Genomic DNA, 19,812 nt, shown 5'->3' with positions numbered 1-19,812 from the left:
GCTCCACCGTGCGTGCTGCTCCACCGTGCGTGCTGCTCCACCGTGCCTCCTGGACGTGCTGCCCTTTGATTCCCGTAAGCACTTCGGTTATTTTTTTGTAAACTCAGTATATAAGTCAAATGGTTTAACTCGGTGTCGGACACTCTTTCTATTGACGCTTAATTGTCATGCACAGGGATGCAGAGGAGGGTAGACGCTTTTCAACTTACTTTACCAACGCTTTTATTGGCAGAAATAAGACTTGAATGTAACGTGTTTTTTTTTTTATTTAGCTGTGTCATGAGATGATAAGTCTTTGTAGACATTTTAAAATCTGTCAAAACATCTGTAGGTAAAATAGCCCATGAAGTAATTTAAAAGATACAGAGCATGCATCTCTCTGCAGGAGAAGATTGTTGACTTTATGAATCACCAGCTGGAGTTATTTTAACTTTCACACTGTATTGGTGATGGTGGAACGGGGTTTCAGTTTTTACTAGACTAAGATTGACATCCTCAACACACCAGTCAGTCTAGATGCTCAATCAGTGTCAAACAGCCTCTGCAGTGACTGTTTGATTTCCTCACAGTAGCTGCACTTTGGTTTCTTCCACTAATTGCTACTTTGTAAGGGAGTTATCTGAACCCACAGCATGAGAGAGCGAGAGAGCGAGAGCGAGAGAGCGAGAGCGCGAGAGCGAGAGCGAGAGAGAGAGAGAGAGAGAGAGAGAGAGAGAGAGAGAGAGAGAGAGAGAGAGAGAGAGAGAGAGAGAGAGAGAGAGAATGGTCTGTCATAAAGCTCCATTAGCTGTGACTTAATGTAGGCTAATCTCTGCACACTGCTAAACTTCCTTCCTTCCTGGTGCATAAAGAAGACTACATGTCTGCTTAGGATCAGGCAACATCAAGGCATTTAAGAGGCCCTGAGTGGCAGAATTATACTACTGTGTGTAGGTGCAGATGGATAGTATACCATTAAAGACTGTCAACTGGTGAGAGTGCAGTGTATTATTTGTTCTGAGAAAATACAGTCATAATCAGTAAAAACCTGCTATTAAAATGCACTCGATGTCAGCATTTGGGTTAGGGTTGTACATGGAAAGATGTAGTGTGGTGTGTTCTATACACACACACACACACACACACACACACACATGGCATTATTAAGTTGCTTCCTGCCCCCTTTAATTCTCTAGATCTCACCATATGACCAGTAAAGCTGAATTACTCCCTTTCTCTGCAGAAGGAACCCCAAATGTCAGCAAATGTCAAGCACTTGGAGCTTTGGCTTTGCTTTCAGGCTTATTAGCCACACATACAATCAGCCCTGGTTGCCATTTTGGCCAGCAGTTTGATCAGTGCACTAATAAGCCTATGCAAGAACGTGTGAGATATAAAACCGGTTACAGTAAGACAAAAAAGAAGTGTGCAATGATCAGCAACAGAGAGGCTGTCTTTTCAGTGTGTGTGTGTGTGCAACTGTGCACACACACATTTAGTCACAGATTCTCAGTCAGCAGAGCGACCTAAAGATAGCAGAGCCCCAGTGGAAACAGTAATTAGTGGGGTGAAAAGAAAGGGAGGAGGAGGAGGAGGAGGAAGATATATTGTTTGAACCATCTGATATCTGTTATATAATGACATGTACAATGGAGACACGCTGGGAGAGAAAGTGAAGACAAACCAGCTGAGTCAAAGAGAGAGTGTGTGTGTGAGTGTTCAGTTTGCCAAACCTTTTGTTGGAGGCTGTATCTGTTGCAGCACTTCCCTGAAATGTGTATGTGGGCTGCAGAAATGTATGTCTTAATAAGTAATTCCTTCCTTTTTATGTTGCATTTGCGTTTTTCTTGAATTGAGAGAATGAGCTGCACGTCTCTAAAGTCATTGCCGCTTTCCATGAAATCGTTCTTAAAGGGAGCAGTCGATCTTTATGGTCATCTGGGATTTCCACCAGCAGGAGAGGACAGGATAGGATCTTCCAGCCAAAACAATAAAACTAATTTAGATTGTAATCTGATTTTTAAAAATGACATAATGCAGGGCCATATTTGAGTGGTTGGGATGAACTTTGGGGTGCAGCTGTAGTTGGATAATCTTTTAACTTTTGAAGGCAACTTGCATCAAAAACGTCTCTCTACATAACAATGCAGCAACATCACTTAATTTACATATGCATGATCAAAGCAACACAATGCTGTACAGTTTGAAATTGTGTGTATCCCCTTTCCAAACACACATGCACAACTTCGCCCTCGCTTACTCACCGCAGATAATGCTGCACAATGCAGTGGAAATAGCCGACTCCTATTACAAGTTCCTTCAGAAAGGCTCTCCCCCCCCCCCTTTTGCCGTCCCCTTCTGTCTGCAGGTGGTGAGTGGACATGTGTTGCTAGCTTGGAGAGGGTTTCTTATTTAGTCTTAAGCCTCAGGCTTTGTGTGTGTGTGTGTGTGTGTGTGTGTGTGTGTGTGTGTGTGTGTGTGTGTGTGTGTGTGTGTGTGTGTGTGTGTGTGTGTGTGTGTGTGTGTGTGTGTGTGTGTGTGTGTGTGTGTGTGTGTGTGTGTGTGTGTGTGTGTGTTGTACACAATGGCTGTGTTTACATTAGATTCAGTGTGCACATGTTCATCCATGCACACACATTCATTGGCACATGCAGGCTTTGTTTTCTCTTTAGCAGAGAGAGGGGAGTAGGGTTTTTGTCTCCTGTCTTCAGGCACACCAAATAGATACCGGTTGTTGTTGCGTCGCGTTTAGCACAGATCACAACACTCACCTGGGATGGTTTGTTAATTCACCTTCTTTGTGAGTTGCTCCATCATTACTTTTCTCTTTTCCCCTCCTCATTCAGTTAGTTTTGTGAATTTGTGTTTTCTCCTGTAATCTTTTTAAGTCAATTTAGTGATAGGTGCTTTTCTGTTTTCTGTGCCGTGTCCTTCCTTCGTGAGCAGGTTGCTGGTCATTGCCTACAGAGTGAACACTGAAGGAACACCATGGCCTTAGCGGGATGCCCTGACTACTTCTTACGTCACTCAAACTACCAGGTAAATATATTTGTGTGTTGTATGTATGCATGCTTGTCAGTGGTGTGTGGGAACATATTAATCAAGAACATGTTATAGTTAGTTTACACTACAGTTTGGTTCATGAAAAGCTAATTTCTACTTTTCATACCAGGAAATGCACCGATGTAACATCTACTTTAACGACGGCTCCATTTCTTTTAGCTTTTCCAGTTGTGAACCAGCATACACAATACTAATGCTCCTATTGTTAATATAATTAGTTGCGCCCTCAAGTCAAAATGTCTCCGGACATAAACATTGATAACCAGTAGTTTAGGGATTGGGTTGAACTAAAAGTTTTTAGGAGTTTGTTTTGCCCACTATGTGAAAAAAACAAAACAAACATCTACCCAACACTCCTCTGTGTTTTTAGTAAATAGTGCTGTCCTGTGTGCATGCTAATGCTAAAGCATACGCTGTGTTTGCCGAGTAATTAGAGGGGATTAGGATTATTCAAAGTGGTACTTTGGCTCAAATGTTCTACATCATTCATATATTGTCCATAAACAAACAGTTGTTCATTATTGAGTCAAATTGAAACTCAGCTGTGGAGCAGAGTTAGCTAATTTCCTGCATAATTAGGCTAGCTGTTAGCTAACTGCTCGTGTACTAATTAGGCTAGCTGTTAGCTAACTGCTCGTGTACTAGCTACGTTGTGAGTCAAATGTTATCCTAACACATACTAATGTAAATATTTTAGATCCAGTTTGTTTAAAAAAACAAGTTAACGCTTCAATCTGAATAAAAACATTGTTGTATTACCATCTGATGTCGTTTTAGGGCTAATGTGTTAGCAAACTGTCCGTTCATGTATTTAACAGACAAAGAGATAAATGAGCATTTATTTAGAAGGTTTTATTCTGTTGCTTTTTTGCCACCAGAGGATCATAAATCCAATATTCTCTCTGTTAGCTCTGTTTTTTCCCTCTCCAACTCCTAAGAAAGTGTGTTTTTAGCTAAATGCTCCTTTGTTTACGAGCTAGCTGCTAACGTTGTCTCGCTGTCATTTGGTGCAAGGCTTTTAGTGCACAGTGGGTTCAATATTGTCAAAACATTTTTTTACAACAAACCAGTTAGGTGAAATATGGCGTCCCTGCAGCACAACGGACCCACATCCACTGTGCAATTCCTGCAGAATGAGCCCTTTGTTTCTCAGCTCGGATGTTCTCCTCTCCGACCCACCAGACACCTAAAGAATTTGGCTAAAAAGCATCATGAAGGTCTATAAATAGAGCGCTAAACAAACTTTATTAACAAGCTGTGGGCTTTGTTGTGTGACGGGCCCTGAGAGCATGGGATTGATGGCATGACGTCTTACTGGGACCAATGGGATGATGGAGGTGACGTAGTCTCAGCTGCCTTATTCCTCTTAGTGGAGGTACAAAAAAAAGCAGCTCCCCGCTAACCCAAACCGTGGGACCGCTGAGACCCTGTTGAGCTGACATGAAGTTGGATTGGTTCACGTTAGCTTCCAGGAAAGGGTTTTTTCACCAGTAAGACTGCAGTGAATAGTGAATTGAATCCCCATAGAAAACAACATTCCTCCTTCCCTGCATCTAGCGGAGAAAACACAGAGTTTGATAGTTAGAGGGAGAGAAGTGGGTTACAACATAGCTGTGTGTGTGTGTGTGTGTGTGTGTGTTATGTAAAGCTTGCCAGTTGACGTGACACAGCATGACACACACACACACACACACACACACACACACACACACACACACACACACACACACACACACACACACACACACACATGCCCCATGGGGTCTCTCTGTAGGCAGCCACTGTAGGTTTAGTGTCTATAGATAAGGAGCAAATGAGCTCTCTTTACAGCATACTTACATAACGCTATACATAACGGCGGGCATGTTTGGAAATCTGGGCAGTGTTCCAGGCCTGTCTCCAAAGTGTGTGTGTGTGTGTGTGTCTAGCTTAGTGAGAACTTTGGATCTGTGCCAGATATGTCTCAGATGAAGCAGCCAGCAACTCTTTCTCTCTTTTCCCTCCCATCTCCTTATGTACGAGTGTGTTCATGTGCATACACATGAACTGCAGAGCACTGAGAAACCTCAGTCCACAGACGCAAAGCTCATCTGAGTTATGACTTCAACCGGTCAGAAGAGCAGAAAGAATAAAGCGTTCAACAGATCCTCTCCAACGTGTCTGAGGACATGGACCACAGTTCTTTCTTTTTTTTCTGAGAGGTCAGATGTCAGCGCAGTGGTCTCCAAGGCAATGTGCACGCTCAGGTTCACACTTGTGCTTTCGAGGAAGCGTAGCCTTTGATTCTCTGAGAGAACGTATTTTGAAATGCATTAATGCTGTGGGGTAGAGAGTGAAAGGGCAGATTTGCTCATGATCAAAGAGATGTCATGAGTAGTCATGACTATCCAAATGTGTCAAGCTGATTGAAGCTAAAGGCCTCAGATGTACTCTACAAGTTCTGCAGACTCCAAGAACCATAACATCAGTCAAAACTAATGTATCTTTAAGATGAGAAATAACTCAAATCCAAGTAAATCAGGCTAATAAGGCTTACCAAGAGCCAGATCACAACATCTACCAGTCTCGCGTCTGTCAAGGCGACAACCAGCAGCTAGTTAGCTTAGCCTAGCACAGAAACTGGAAACTGTGAGGACGCGGATAGCCTGCTCTATTGCTTCAGGCTAACTGTTTCCTCCTGTTTACTGCCGAGTCATGGTGTTGCTCTCTCTGCCAGAAAGCGAATAAGTGAAATCTTCATCTTCATCTTCACTAGAATTTATAATATGATTTTCTGGGTTTGTCGTGGACGAGTCTTAAGAAGTTAATGCTAAGTTTTCTCTTCTGTTTGAGCAGGTCTGTGGATTTGGAGTAATGCTCATTATTGTTTGCTTGTTGGCTTTTATGTCTCTCCTGTGATGAGTACGATATCAGAAGAAGTTTTGTGAGCAAGTTGTACCTCCAGTTAGTCAGCTCGAGCTGTAGCCTGCAGACATTCTTTGTCAGCACACAAGCTCTGCAGCCCAGTTGCCTTCCTTGGAAAGCTTTTGGCTGCTGCTTCTCAGAGCTGTAAATCTTACTCTGGGCATTTATGCATGTTTTCGAAGCACTGAATGGAGGTGTGTGTGTGTGTGTGTGTGTGTGTGTGTGTGTGTGTGTGTGTGTGTGTGTGTGTGTGTGTGTGTGTGTGTGTGTGTGTGTGTGTGTGTGTGTGTGTGTGTGTGTGTGTGTGTGTGTGTGTGTGTGTGTGTGTGTGTGTGTGTGTGTGTGTGTGTGTGTGTGTGTGTGTGTGTGTGTGTGTGTGTGCGCATATACATGCACGTACAGCAGGACCAGTTCCTGGAAGCAATGCTTCCTCGTTCCTCTTCTTTTTCCTGGAAAGGGAAGATTGAAAATTTGTTTGGCTTTCTTCCCTCCCTATTGCCTCTGCAGCTTTTCTGCCTCGAGGCTGTTTCAAATTAGACAATGTGTGAGAACCTTGGCAGTGTGTGCGTGCATCTACAGACGTGTGAGATTGTATAAGTGTGCCTGAGCTGATATGCTTTTGCTCTTGAAATGATTGATCTGTTTTTTTGTTTAGTTTTTTTAAGCACACAAATCAGTATCTGATGTGAGTTGGAAACGAGTATGTGTTCAAGTGCATATGTGTCTGCGAGAAGGGGAGGGGGGATAGGGGGACGGTCATAAAGTCACAGTGCAACAGGGTCAAAGTTTCACTGGTCTCTGAACTTGAGGTTTGATGTTCCTCTAGAGCAGAGGCATGAATATACCCTTTGTCTGACCCTCTGAACTCTGTGAAAATAACACGTTGTCTTACCCTTCACTGAAATATCTGACATGTTGAACCCTCTGCATGATTTGTACCGCATGGCCTTCGCATTATAAAAATAAAAATAGTTTTTTTTTTTTTACAGGAAATCATGGACCGCACTTCCTCTCGCAGACCTGAGGAGCTGATTGTTCCAGGCTTTCAGCGCTCAGCCAATCAAACCTTGCCACATCATCATGGTAACTCTCCTCGTCATGTCACATCTTTTCAGGGATGAAACTATGAAATATCTTTGTCTACTTGACATAGTTGTATCCATATTTCACTCCTTTCATTCCTTTCTTTATGGGATGTCTCCACAGCCAAAACACATTTTCTGGCCCGCTTAATATTCTTCCTGTGTTCCTAGAAATCCCCCCCCCCCTCAGCTTCTCTAACCCAATATCCATCTAGGACATTGTCTCCCTTCATCACCGCAGGCTCTGCTCTCCAGATGGAGAGGCTATAGACAAGTGGCCTCCCTCACCTTTTTAGCCCTACTCAGCACTTTTATCCAACACGCACACACTCACAAACACACACACACACACACACACACACACTTTTGTTAACCTGTTCCCAATATATTCCAAAGAATCCCTTCAGCGGTTGTGGAAAATCTTGGGAATCCTTTTTGGAAAAGGGGCCAACGTCTCTCTCTCACTGGGCTTGTTGGTTTAGTGGATCGTCTGCTTTGTTGATGTTTGGTGGTCATGCTTGTGCACGAGTATTAAATATAGCTACATGTGATGGGGTTAGTGGATGTGGTGTTTATATAGGCCTGTAGGGCAGCGGGTCAGAGGGGAGTTTATAGTAAGTAGGCCATAGGTCAGTGGGGCAGGGGTGGAGGTAGTCGAAGGTATGCAGGTTCATACTGGAATACGGACAGTGACACCACAGAGCTGAGCGTCAGTGGTGGAGGAAGTACTCGCATCTTTTACAAGTAACGATACTACAGTGTAGAAATACTCACATCACTTTCTTTGAGTTGTTATATTTTGTGTTAATAATCTAAATCTGCAAAGTAAATAAGGTTAAGTAGAAGTATAAAGTAGCATACAATGGAAATACTCAAGTATAGTAATACTATAGTCAAAATACAGTACAGTACTGAGTAAATGTACTTCTACCACTGCTAAGGGTACTGTAGGTTTGTGCACAGGTGTCTAAATACTCATCATATTAGCAGTTAGTTCTCCCATCATGCATGCAAGAGAAGAATTATAAAAGTTGTTTTAGAAAGCAGTAATTTGTCAAATGTCTTTGTTGTTTTTAAGGTGACTTGTTCGGACCTTAGTGTCGCCATCAATCACCCAAGTTTCTGAGTTTACGCTCCAGAACAACATCCCATCACCCTCAGTGACGGACGTGCTGTATATTTAGATCTCAGGCTCAGGTTACATGCCCTTCCTTTATGCTGGGCCTGTCTGTTTGATGGTCTGAGCACATGTGTGTTGATGTGTTGACTGCATGTAACTAGCCAATACACTGCAGCAGATTTAATGTTTTGTTCCTAATAATGATCTATTATATGATGAAGCCTCTTTTTTCATTTTGCGTGCTCTCCTTCAGAGTTGCCCTGCTGCACTTCAATAGAGTTAATTCATTAAGCTGCTCAGTATAAATACAGACTTATACTAGTTAGATAGCTGGAGGCTTAAAAGTTTGGAAACTTCTCTGTAATGATTTAGAGAGAAAAGCACGACCCAATAAAATACAAAGTAAACTCAGTACAGCATTTGTTGACTTGAGTGCATTGTTATGCTAAATATAACTGGAGTATTTTTATTGCATATAAAGAAACTCATTTGCAATTTGCCCTTGGAAACCTGAACGTCCATCTCTCCCCTCCGACCTCCAGACTACCGTCAGAGATCGATGATTGCAGGTTGTCGAGGCCAGGGACAGAGAGTGCTCATTCAGTGTATTCTGGGATGTTACATGAAGGAATGGGCTGCTGCTGCTAACCAGAGTGCTGCATCAGTTAATCCACGTTCAAAGTTGCAGTTAGTGGAAGAGAGCGAGGGGACTTTTTTTTTTTTAATGCTATATGTCTTCTGGCTTCACCATCTGAAACCTGCAGTGCAGTTTGGGCCAAGCCAGCAACGGGAGGAAGGATGGGAATGCCAATGATCACATCATTACCCTCTTAAAGCTGCACATTTTTATGTAAAACTCCAGCCGGTATATCAGCCTTAATCACAAAGTGGTGCTTTAACAGAGAAAAGCTGCAAGAGAGAAAACCTTCCTTTACCCATTACATTTTTTTGTTTTTTTGTTTTCTTTATAATTTTTTTTCAAATTTCTTTTTAATTTAATTAAAAAACATTTTTTATATAATTTAATTTAATGTATTTTCATTACATTACATTTATTTTAATTTAATTTCATTACATTTAATTTAATTTAATGTATTTTCATTACATTACATTTATTTTAATTTCATTTAATTTCATTACATTTAATTTATTTTTATTTAATGTATTTTCATTACATTTAATTTATTTTAATTTAATGTATTTACATTACATTACATTACATTTAGCTGATGCGTTTGTCTAAAGTGACTTACAATAAGTGCAAACAACCATGAGGATTGAAAGAGGCCAAACCAATAGAAAATATTTGTATTTACATTTTTCTTTAATGAAGATGATTGAGGATATGTTGCATTGATAAAATGTTGGATTTAAATGAAACCACTTGATGGAAATCTTGTTTGTGCATCAAAACAAGCTGATTAAGACACATTATGTTTTGTTTTTTTTATCTATGGAGGTTTTTATATTTGTAAAACTGATTTAGAAATCTGTGACGTCATCACAATGTGAAGTGTATGGGCGAGGCCGGCGGGAGTAACACTACTGCGAAATTCATATTTTATGCGCAAGGTGAGCAATTCTCATTGGATTGAATAGTTAATTCACACATTCTTTATTTATTACATGACATGTAACTATAATCTAATTGCACAATTTTTTCAAATGTAATCTTGGTTGATTATATTTACTGATGTTTTGTAATCTTATTACCTAATCCTGATTACATGTAATCCGTTACTACCTGACACTGACGGTAAATTGCAGCTTTACATAATAACCATCACTGACTGTCCTCGTGTGCTCTCTTGTTCTTTCTTTTGTGTCCCCTCCGTGTGTGTGTCCCCAACCCATGTCCCACTCGTGAACCCCAGCATCGTGTGTGTGTGTGTGTGTGTGTGTGTGTGTGTGTGTGTGTGTGTGTGTGTGAGAGAGAGAGAGAGAGTCATGCATACCTCTTTGTGATCAGAGCTCAGACGGGCCGACTCCTGCTGTTTCTGGTACAGCGGCTTCTTTTCCGCTTGGTAGGCTCAGCATGTGTATTCCCTCTGTACATGCAGTACAATGTCTGCTTTTTCATTGAATTCTGCGAATCCTCTTCTTCTGTGTGCGTGTATGTGTGTGTGTGTGTGTGTGTGTGTGTGTGTTTGTTTTGGTGTCTTACCTTGTCCTCATCATGCTGGTGAACGTTCCCAGAGGGCTGTGATTTCTTCCCTACAGGAATGTGGGGTGTAGGACCGAAGGGCTCTGGATACACACATACAGACACACATGGAGACATACAGCACTTGTGAGGACAGTTAATGGATATACTAAATGCACTTATTCTGGCCTTAACCTAAAACTGGCTTTATTAGAGACATGTCTATCCCTCTAGTACACTTCCCCCCCCACTAGCTGGCAGGTAACATTAGCTTGTAAGAAGTGTAGGTTTGGTAGATCCTATAAGCTATTGTTTGTCTATATGTTGCATGCTTGTGGATGAAGAGCAAGAGCAGCTCCAGAAGAGACCCTTCCACCCGGGTGTGGTTCAGTCTTCAGTCTGTGTTGGCTCCGACTTCCAGCGCTTGTTAGACATCTCGGCCTCTTCGACTGGCACGTTTCACATACTCTGACCAATGACAAACTAGAGAGTTAGTGTACTACACGGCCTTTGGAAGAAATCCAAGCCCGAGTGAAATCCAACACGAGGAGGAGTGAATCTTCACAACAAGGCTGCGTGCTCTCTGGTCTCGTGCACGATGGTTTCAGGACCACGATGTGTTAAATTACAACTGATTAAAGGCGCTAATGATGCGGCATTGACTGAAAATGCTGAGCTATGTGTTCAAAGTAGAAACTTTTCATCATAACAATAATATCTGACGCATTGTATTCACTGTCTGTCTTTACAGAAATACAAGAACGTAGACATTTTCATAACCAGACTTCATGTGTTATTAGTTCACTTACTTTATTAGATGTCTGCTGTCCTGCTGATTTCACTGTCACTCACTTTTCCTCTTCAACCCTTCTCCACCTCTCCCATCCGTCATCAACCACCCCGCTTCCCCAGACGACGATGTGGACCTGGAGCAGCTGGTGAATGACATGAACTCCTCCATGGAGAGTGTTTACTCTACGCAGGCGGACACGGCGCTGCTCCTGAACAACGGCCACGGGTCCGCTCCACACCACCACCACCACCACATGCACCCTGCCTACCCGGGACACGGCCAGGCCCAACGTCGTCACACCCCGCCCCTGCCCCATTCCTCCCCCTCCAGGGGGCACTCTCAGCCCATGCACATCCAGGCCGTCAGGTAGACAAACCTTACCTGCCCCATGCATCATGTTATGTTAAGATACAGACAGCTGGGAGCACTGTCCTCGCAAAACTGTGTGCAAAAAACATCTGTCTTGTAAAGCTCACTGCAAGCCTTACAAGACAGATTTGTCCATTGTTCAAAAGTCAAAGATGAAATTCGCTTTTTTTATATATGCCCATCATCATGTGTGTGTACAGTGTTGTCAATCTTTCACTGACCAGCCAGCCGTGACATTGGTGTGTGTGTCTCCCTCTGCAGGTGCCTGCAGGAAGAGCATCGGCTGCGTCCAGCCTCCCTGCCTGCCATCCCCAACCCTTTCCCTGAGCTCTGCAGCCCGGCAGGCTCTCCCGTCCTCAGCCCCATACAGATCTCCGACAACCACGTAAGGGCACCATCTCACCTGCACTGATACACACTCACTGAAAGCATACAACTGACTGCAGCCGGCAGGTGTGCTCACGTGTTGCATGTTTTCTTTTTGTGCACATTTTTAAGGTTTTTGCTGGTCAATACAATAAGAGTCGTGAATCTTGTGGTAGATTTTGGACTCCTCATTGTATTTGATGTCCTTTACTTGACCATCGTGTGCGTATGTGTGTGTGTGCGTGTGTGTGTGTGTGTGTGTGTGTGTTGTTATGTTCTGGTCAGAACAGCGTGTGTTGGTTTTGGCTGCGGACAGCCTTTCCTTCCATTACCCAACAGCTCACCCTGGGTTATCTGACTGGTGGTGTGTGTGTTATTGTGGAAGCATCATTATCAATCATATTCACATGTACACACACACACACACACACACACACACACACACAGGGTGTTTTTCTGTGGACGGAGGTGAGCAATGTCTCCAGGAAGCTGCACACTTCCGTAGCAGAGCTGGGAATACGGCTGGGAACGTCTGCAGGTCGGATCTCTCTGAACCTTCTGAACCCGTCTGCCGGCTCCAGCAAGACAGGCGCCCATTTCCGGTTCACACGCTTCAACCTTGGCTCTTAACGTCACCCTGTGCGTGCGTGTGCGTGCGTGTGTGTGTGTGTGTGTGTGTGTGTGTGTGTGTGTGTGTGTGTGTGCATGTGTGTGTTTCATAGCCTTGCCCTTCCTTCCCCCGGTAGATCATCCTGTCCCAGGAATGTTCCATCCCTCTCAAAGACATTTTCAGGATACCCACCCTGAACAATAAAAGTTATTTTAGATGCTCTCCCTTTCTTGTGCACTCGAACACATAGAAACATGCACATTATTCATTATCGATCACTCTGCTGTCAAAGGTGTTTCCAAAACCCAAAGATATTCAGTTTAATATCAGACAGAGAAAAGCAGCACGTGTTAACCATTAACCCATTATCAAAATAGTTGCCGATTTATTTTTGTGTTGAACTAATCGATTAGCCAACTCATCGTTGCAGATCTAATGCACAGGTGGTGTTATTCAGTGCACATGCACACATACGAGCATATCGTTGACATCACCTCACATGGTCTGGAGTCAGAGAGCAAGTTTGCAGTTTGTACAAAGGATCTTTTGTGTGTGTGTGTGTGTGTGTGTGTGTGTGTGTGTGTGTGTGTGTGTGTGTGTGTGTGTGTGTGTGTGTGTGTGTGTGTGTGTGTGTGTGTGTGTGTGTGTGTGAGCTGGCCAGATGTTGCATCATGTCACTTTCCATCTTCATTTAGTCGAGTTTAGTTCCTTTAACTGTTGTCTTGTGTATCTAAAGAGGAACGTAATGACTTGTATTGTGTGATAACTATTTAGATTTTCTTAAAGCTGATTTGAAAACTGAAAGCTTTGTATCTGACATCAATGAATATCTCCTGCTATAATTGTTCAGATTATTAGATTACGGCTCAGAGGTCTGGCAGCATTTTGCACTGTATTTCTTTCATGGCATGTCACCAGTAGGCAGGAAATTCTTCAGGACTGCTAAATGGCACAAACACAGGACGATGGTGGTATTCTTCCAGCGCGGACAGCGATAAAGCTCGTGCTGGAAGAAGTCAAAAGCACATGGAAAAATCACTTCCAACATTCCATCATGTTTATCATCTTCAGCAAAGGAGAAAACCCTTTTTGGCTGAACAAGCAGAGGAGGTGTCTGGGAGACGGATACATATGTGGCTGGAGGTGAAAGGGATCATGGGAAACAAAAACCACCAGTGTGAAGAAACATCTCTACTATCATTCGATTCGGTCACAATCAGTGATTGATGTGATGCTTTGAATGCTGCATGGAGGGACTTTATGATGGTTCGAGGGATGGAGTTGTTAGCATCGCGTTGCGTTAGCCTCATCGAGCTGCTAGCATGGCTTTAGACTTTTATTCTTGTTACCTCCGCCAAGGACGTTATGTTCTCAGATTTTCCTGACATTTGGTGGAAGGGTGTAGCATGAGCCAAGGAATTATCCATAACATTTTGGAGCAGATCCGCATGATGGGCCAGATACCCGCATTATTTTTCAATTTCGTTAACATTGGGCGATAGGGCATTTGGCCTTGGCCGATTTCTGCGCTTTCTGAGTGCCCTTCTAGTTTACGTATGTTATCATACCAAACCAGCTCCGGTATTAAATGACCTGCTTTTAGTGGATGCGTGTGGAACGTACTTTAATCCTTTCTAATGCTATAGCCAGTCTTTGGCTGATTGAATGAAACCTTTGCTGATCAAATCACTGAGGTTCAGCAAGATCAGCGTCACACTGGCCACGACTTTAGCTCTAGACGTCAGTGCCTCTGTTGGCATGCGATGTGGTGTAATGTCATATATAAGCTACATGCTAGTGAAGGTTGTGAAGATGCTTGAGTATGCATGTGCAGGTCACTTCATGTTGTCTGAAGAGCACTGAAGATGGCTTACTTATCCAACAATGCAGACGAGACTCTCAGACGTGCAGTGCGTTGGTCTACAGACATAGTTGCATCGTATTTGCATTGGCATGGTTTTATCATAGGATCTCTCTCCCTCCAGCTGCACAGTTGGAATCTGCACATTCTTCACTAAGCTCCAGTCTTTCTCAAAGGAATACACAGCTTATATTATGAACCAGTGAAACTCTGTATGTGCGTGACATGACAGGTTTATGGCCTGCATTTCCTTTGATATTATAAATGGATTTGTTCTCAGGGTACCGTGGACAGATGCACCGACAGGTGACTGTGCATCGCCTTCAGATTTAAGAAACAAGTTCATGGGGAATACCCATCCCACTGGAAATCGTATTTAACTCGTTACATGGGGTCTAGTAGCTTATTCAGTAGTCTGACTGTATGCTGAACTCTGATAGCAGCCGTTTCCCACGCAAGTTGTGGCCATCTTACACCATACAGTTCAGTCATGTGACCTCGGCTTTTGCAAGGATTTGGTCGGGTCCTGTGTGTCATCGCAGGGCGATTGGGTTTGCGATGGCATCATGACTGCGGCGGTAACGCAACTCCTGCTTTTATTCGTGGCCAGAGACGCGGCATTACAAACATCAGGGATGGCAGAGAAGCCCAGTGGTTAAAGAGACCATCTCTCAAGCGGTTCAAGCCCCCGTGTGTTCGTGACACTGAACCCCTCCCAGCCCACTGCTCTTTAAATGACCCTGACCTCTGACCTCCCTGTGGAAAAAGGCAAGAGAAAAGATGGTTTTAATGAAAATAAAAGGGATGTGAAAGAGTCAGTTTCTCATGGTTTGTTATTCAGTTTGTGGTTATTGAAATATTTGGTGCTTGTGAAATTTAACACCAGTCACGTTGGCCGATTTTGCTCGGTCTAGACTGAAACATCTAAACAACTATCACATTGACTGCCATTCACCGTCCCCAGATGAGGAATCCTAATGACCTTTAGCGATCCCCTGACTTCTGCTCTTGCACCACCATGTTCTTTTGTGAAATGCTTCAACAACTGTTGGATGGCACGGATGTTAATAGTGACCACATTTTGGAGATCCTCTAAATTTTCCTCCAGCACCATCCAAAGGTCAACATTTCTATTTGTCCAGTTCTCTGATTTATGACCAAATACCTGCAAAACTAACAGCATTTCCATCAGCTGTCCTGGTAAACAATGTAGCTGCTAAACATGAAGATGTTTGAGCCATTGTGCATCCAGTCTGTTTGACAAACTGACTACTAATGCATCAATAGATGTGTTGTATTACTGAGGTATTGCATAATAATTAAAACTATGGTGACACTATATATGCTGTCGCAGTGTCATAAGAAGTCACACACTCTGTGTTTAGGACTCGTACCTCCCCCCCCCCTCTGTCTGTGGTCAGCTGATGAACCTTTGCACGCAATGGTCTGCTGACCCACTGCAATCAGATCAGGTGTGTGTGTGTGTGTGTGTGTGTGTGTGTGTGTGTGTGTGTGTGTGTGACTTCTGAGTTTCTGCCAGGCAGTGAATGTTTTACATGCCGTTGAAATGTGATGATGCAACTTTGTAATTTCGCAGGGAACATACACTTCTTCTACACGCATGGTCAGCATTTGATTGCAACACAGATGGATTCTGACATTAAATGTTAATTCCATGAAGAGAGAGTTTACACACATCCTTCTTGTTTATTGGGATCATAAAATCAATGATATCCTCTATATGACCTTTTATATTTCATTTTAAAATGACCCGTGACTTTATTTAGTAAAATAAGGAGGCTTTTTGTGTGTGTGTGTGTGTGAGAGACAGTGTCGTGTCAGTGTTGGGTCGTGAGGCGGTGGGGAGGTGAGCCACTCAGTGAGGCTTTGTGGTGGCACTCCAGTGAGGTGAAATTGAGTTTGGCCTGTCTGCAGAGCTAATCAGCTCTGTCTGGCTTGAAACCCGATCACTCACAGACATGAAAGACAACTGATGCTGTAATGGACCAGGGTGGGAAGTCACCACTAACCAGCATTCAAATGCTGACATTGGGGATGGGTGTGTATGTCTACAGTGGAAACCTCCGCCAGACAGTTTGTCGGTGCTTGTATCACAATTTATACTAAAGCAGAATAATCTAAGAATTGTCTGTTACTTTTAATATCATTATTTTGGATCATGAAAGTTAATTGTAACATTTTGGTCGCCTAAAAATGTATTTTTCAGTGTTCGGTTGTACTTAGCTCCACCCTCTCGTGTCCCTTCTGGTACCCTTGTGGGATGGAAACCTGGCTAAGGACAATAAAGCTACACTATTCAATGTTTTTAGATCAACTAAACATCACCAGGCAGCACAAAATGGCCAAATAAAGCCAAATATAAACGTGGCGACTACAAATGATTTATTGTTGATTTAGTACAGAACAGGCAACAAGTCCTAAATTTATGGACCATATTTTGGTCCAGTCGACGTGATTCTGAAGGTTGGATTGTGACAGTGACATCACTTCCTGTAGGTCAGTGATGTCTGAAGTGTTGCATGTGATGACGAACAGACAGACGGTACCACCTTTAATGATCCCTCAGCACACATGCTCGTGTTAGCATGAAGCACTCGTGATTATGTTCCCATTTAAGCCACTACATTTATAATATACATAACTACAGTGTGTATTTTTTTTTTAAATACCATACTTGCTATGCTTTACTGTGGTACAGTGCAACAGTAATACCTTAACCTTCTGAACCTTAAAGCAGTTTCAGGGCTTTTTTTTATTGCTCCTGCCACAATTTACTCGCTGTGGCCTCTGCTGAGTAAACGACCTGCCGTTCACTCAAAGTTTCACTCAATTCTTGTCACGAAACTGTTGGTCTCAGCTGAGTTGTTCATAACTTCACAGTTGTGCTGAGGAGCACAGAATTTATTGTTTTTTACAGGATCTGTTTAGTGCTAACGGTTTATTTTTGGCAACATTTTAAATGAGAAAATAAAGAGATTTTGATGAAATATCAACGTTTTAGGCTTAGATTTGCTTTCCTGATTAAATCATTTCAGACGGTTAAAGAACAAAAACAATAACATGATGGTGCATTAATAATGAAACATCCCCGAATGTATCCGTCGTACTGTTCAGACTTATAATTTATACATTTAAACAAAAAGATAGTGGCCATCAATACCCCTGCCCCTTGACTCTCAATGAATCAAGATTGCTTTTACAGCGGGTCGTATTACTGTGGAATAGATCTGCTCTGGCTTAAAACAACCAGATCACTTGTGTGTGTGTGTGTGTGTGTGTGTGTGTGTGTGTGTGTGTGTGTGTGTGTGTGTGTGTGCATTTGTTGTGTGTACGTGTGTGTTTGCGTACAGCCTGATAGGTTTAGGGGCCCATAAACCTCTTGGTCAAGTGGGCCTGACCCTGGTGCAGATTATTGTTTTTGACCTCTGACCCCGTACATACTGTGCTTGTGTGTGTATGTCTTTGTTTATAGGCATGCAGGTGTCTGTCCATGACCTTTCAATCCTGTGTGTGTGTGTGTGTGTGTGTGTGTGTGTGTGTGTTGCTATAAGCAGCATAGGAGACCAATAACCTTGTACATTTCCACCCCTCACCCGCCTCTGTTGGAGAGGAAAAGAGGGAAGTGGGGGAGGGGGAAACAAAGGGTGGGAGGACCAAGCCAAGGTGAGTTAAATTTCATCATGTGGAGATAAAAGCTGGTTAAAGGAAACGAGGACCTTGAGGGTAGCAACAGTTGTTTAAGAAAGTTAAAGAACAAGTACACCAAGAAAACGGAATAAACAGAAGGAAAGTGAGATTGTTGTCTCTGCCTACTCCCACCCTTCCTTTTACTGATGTGCTCATCACATACATGAATATGCATTACACACACACACACACACACACACACACACACACACACACACACACACACACACACACACAGAGTTATGCTGTTACCCAGATGGTCGCAAAACTACAGCGATAGACATGTTGGGAAAAGTTGAGCAGTTTTAAGTCCAGAAACTGCTGGAGCTGGTTGTCATAGCTGACATTGTCTTCTTCTTTTGTGTGTGTGTGTGTGTGTGTGTGTGTGGCTCATAGTCCTCATGCACACTGTATTAGGGGCCAGCTGGGTTGGCCTGCGCTCTACACATGAGCCTTATTATGAATCAGTATTGCATTACTGAACATTCCTCCATAGCCAGTATTGGACTCAGATGGAGAGAGATCATGAGATACTAACATGAGCCTATTATGAATCATAGGATCTATTCCTCCTCTTCTCTCTCTATCTCCTCTCTCTCTCTCTCTCTTCTCTCTCTCTCTCTATGTCTCTTCTCTCTCTCTCTCTTCTCTCTCTCTCTCTCTCTCTGCTGGCTCTCTCTCTCTCTCCTCTCTCTCTCTCTCTCTCGGCTGGGCAGATTTGCTGAGCAACCACCTCCCTCCCTCCCTCCCTACCCCTCCCTTGACCCCCTCAGCAAAGCCCAAACGGCCGACACGTGATCCCTACGGCTTCAGATCGTATCACCCCACCGTTTTCTTTCAATTGCCTTCCTTTGCAAACCTCGAAGCCGCCAGTGTGCGTTACACATGTTGCTCTGGTCCCAACACTTTCGCATAGTATTTCACATACATCTGAGGAGGAGGAGGAGGAGGAAGAGGATAAGAGGGAGGGGGTAGAAATAAAAACCGTCCGGCAGCTCAAAGAAAATGTCAGAGGACGCATAAGAATAAGGGAAGTGTGTGTGTGTTCAGTGATTGGCTCAGTAGTTTGAGCTTGTTTCCCTCTATCCGTGTGTGTGTGTGTGTGTGTGTGTGTGTGTGTGTGTGGAGAGTTGTGGGCGTGTTTTAAGGGGAGAGACTGTTACTTTTGGTGCGGCGCCGTCGGTAAAAAGAGCTGACTGTCTTTTTTTGGGAGGGATGAGGGGATTTGAACGCAGCCCTGAAGATAAGAGTGTAGAGTACGTGACAGGTAGCAGCTCACCGTTTAAATATCCCACACTGGGTTAATCCAGTGTGAGGAGGAGGAGGAGGAGGAGAGGGGAGGAAGGAGGAGGAAGGAGGAGGAAGAGGAGGAGGAGGAGGAGGAGGAGGAGGAGGAGGAGTGGCGGCTCATACCACTCCTCGCAGCTCAGCCTTTATGCTGCCCAGCACGAGAAGAAGGGGCAGGCTGTCTCTCTTTCGCTCGGTCTCTCTTTCACTCTCGTCCTTCCTCTGTCACTTCCTCCCTCCTCCCCCCTCTTCCCTCTTACCTCTCTTGCATTCTCCTTGCCAATCTGTCCCTCCCTCCCTCTCTTCCTGACTTCCTTCCTTCCTTCCCTCTCCTCCTCCCCCTCCTCCTCCCCTCCCTCTCTCTCCCTCTCTCCCTCTGTCTCTCTGTGTCACTGGAGAGCGTCTCAGTGTGAAAATGCCATCCTGCTCTCCAGACTGTTGCCTCTTTCAGGCTGTGGAGGTAAGAGACTTGTGTGCGCGATCCTTTCTCTACTGTGTGTGTGTGTGTGTGTGTGTGTGTGTGTGTG

The 19,812-nt window shown here is 43.6% G+C and overlaps 1 protein-coding gene across 2 annotated transcripts in view; it reads left to right on the top strand.

Annotated features, from left to right (window-relative positions):
- The window catches only part of LOC115015558 (growth factor receptor-bound protein 10-like), a 32,056-nt gene continuing 12,244 nt past the window's right edge, over positions 1 to 19,812 (top strand). For both annotated transcript variants that reach the window (XR_003833004.1, XM_029442983.1), the window contains exons 1-5: positions 1 to 74; positions 2,926 to 3,018; positions 6,936 to 7,029; positions 11,204 to 11,450; positions 11,715 to 11,838. Coding sequence is in view for 1 of the 2 variants with exons in the window: in XM_029442983.1 (XP_029298843.1) it covers positions 2,968 to 3,018; positions 6,936 to 7,029; positions 11,204 to 11,450; positions 11,715 to 11,838 (516 nt within the window). In the remaining variant the exon portion in view is untranslated. The remainder of the gene's footprint in view (positions 75 to 2,925; positions 3,019 to 6,935; positions 7,030 to 11,203; positions 11,451 to 11,714; positions 11,839 to 19,812) is intronic.

The sequence above is a fragment of the Cottoperca gobio genome, chromosome 11 (genome assembly GCF_900634415.1).
Source record: "Cottoperca gobio chromosome 11, fCotGob3.1, whole genome shotgun sequence".
Lineage (NCBI taxonomy): Eukaryota > Metazoa > Chordata > Actinopteri > Perciformes > Bovichtidae > Cottoperca > Cottoperca gobio.
The sequence above is the reverse complement of the archived record's forward strand: the minus strand, read 5'-3'. Positions and strand labels throughout refer to the sequence as shown.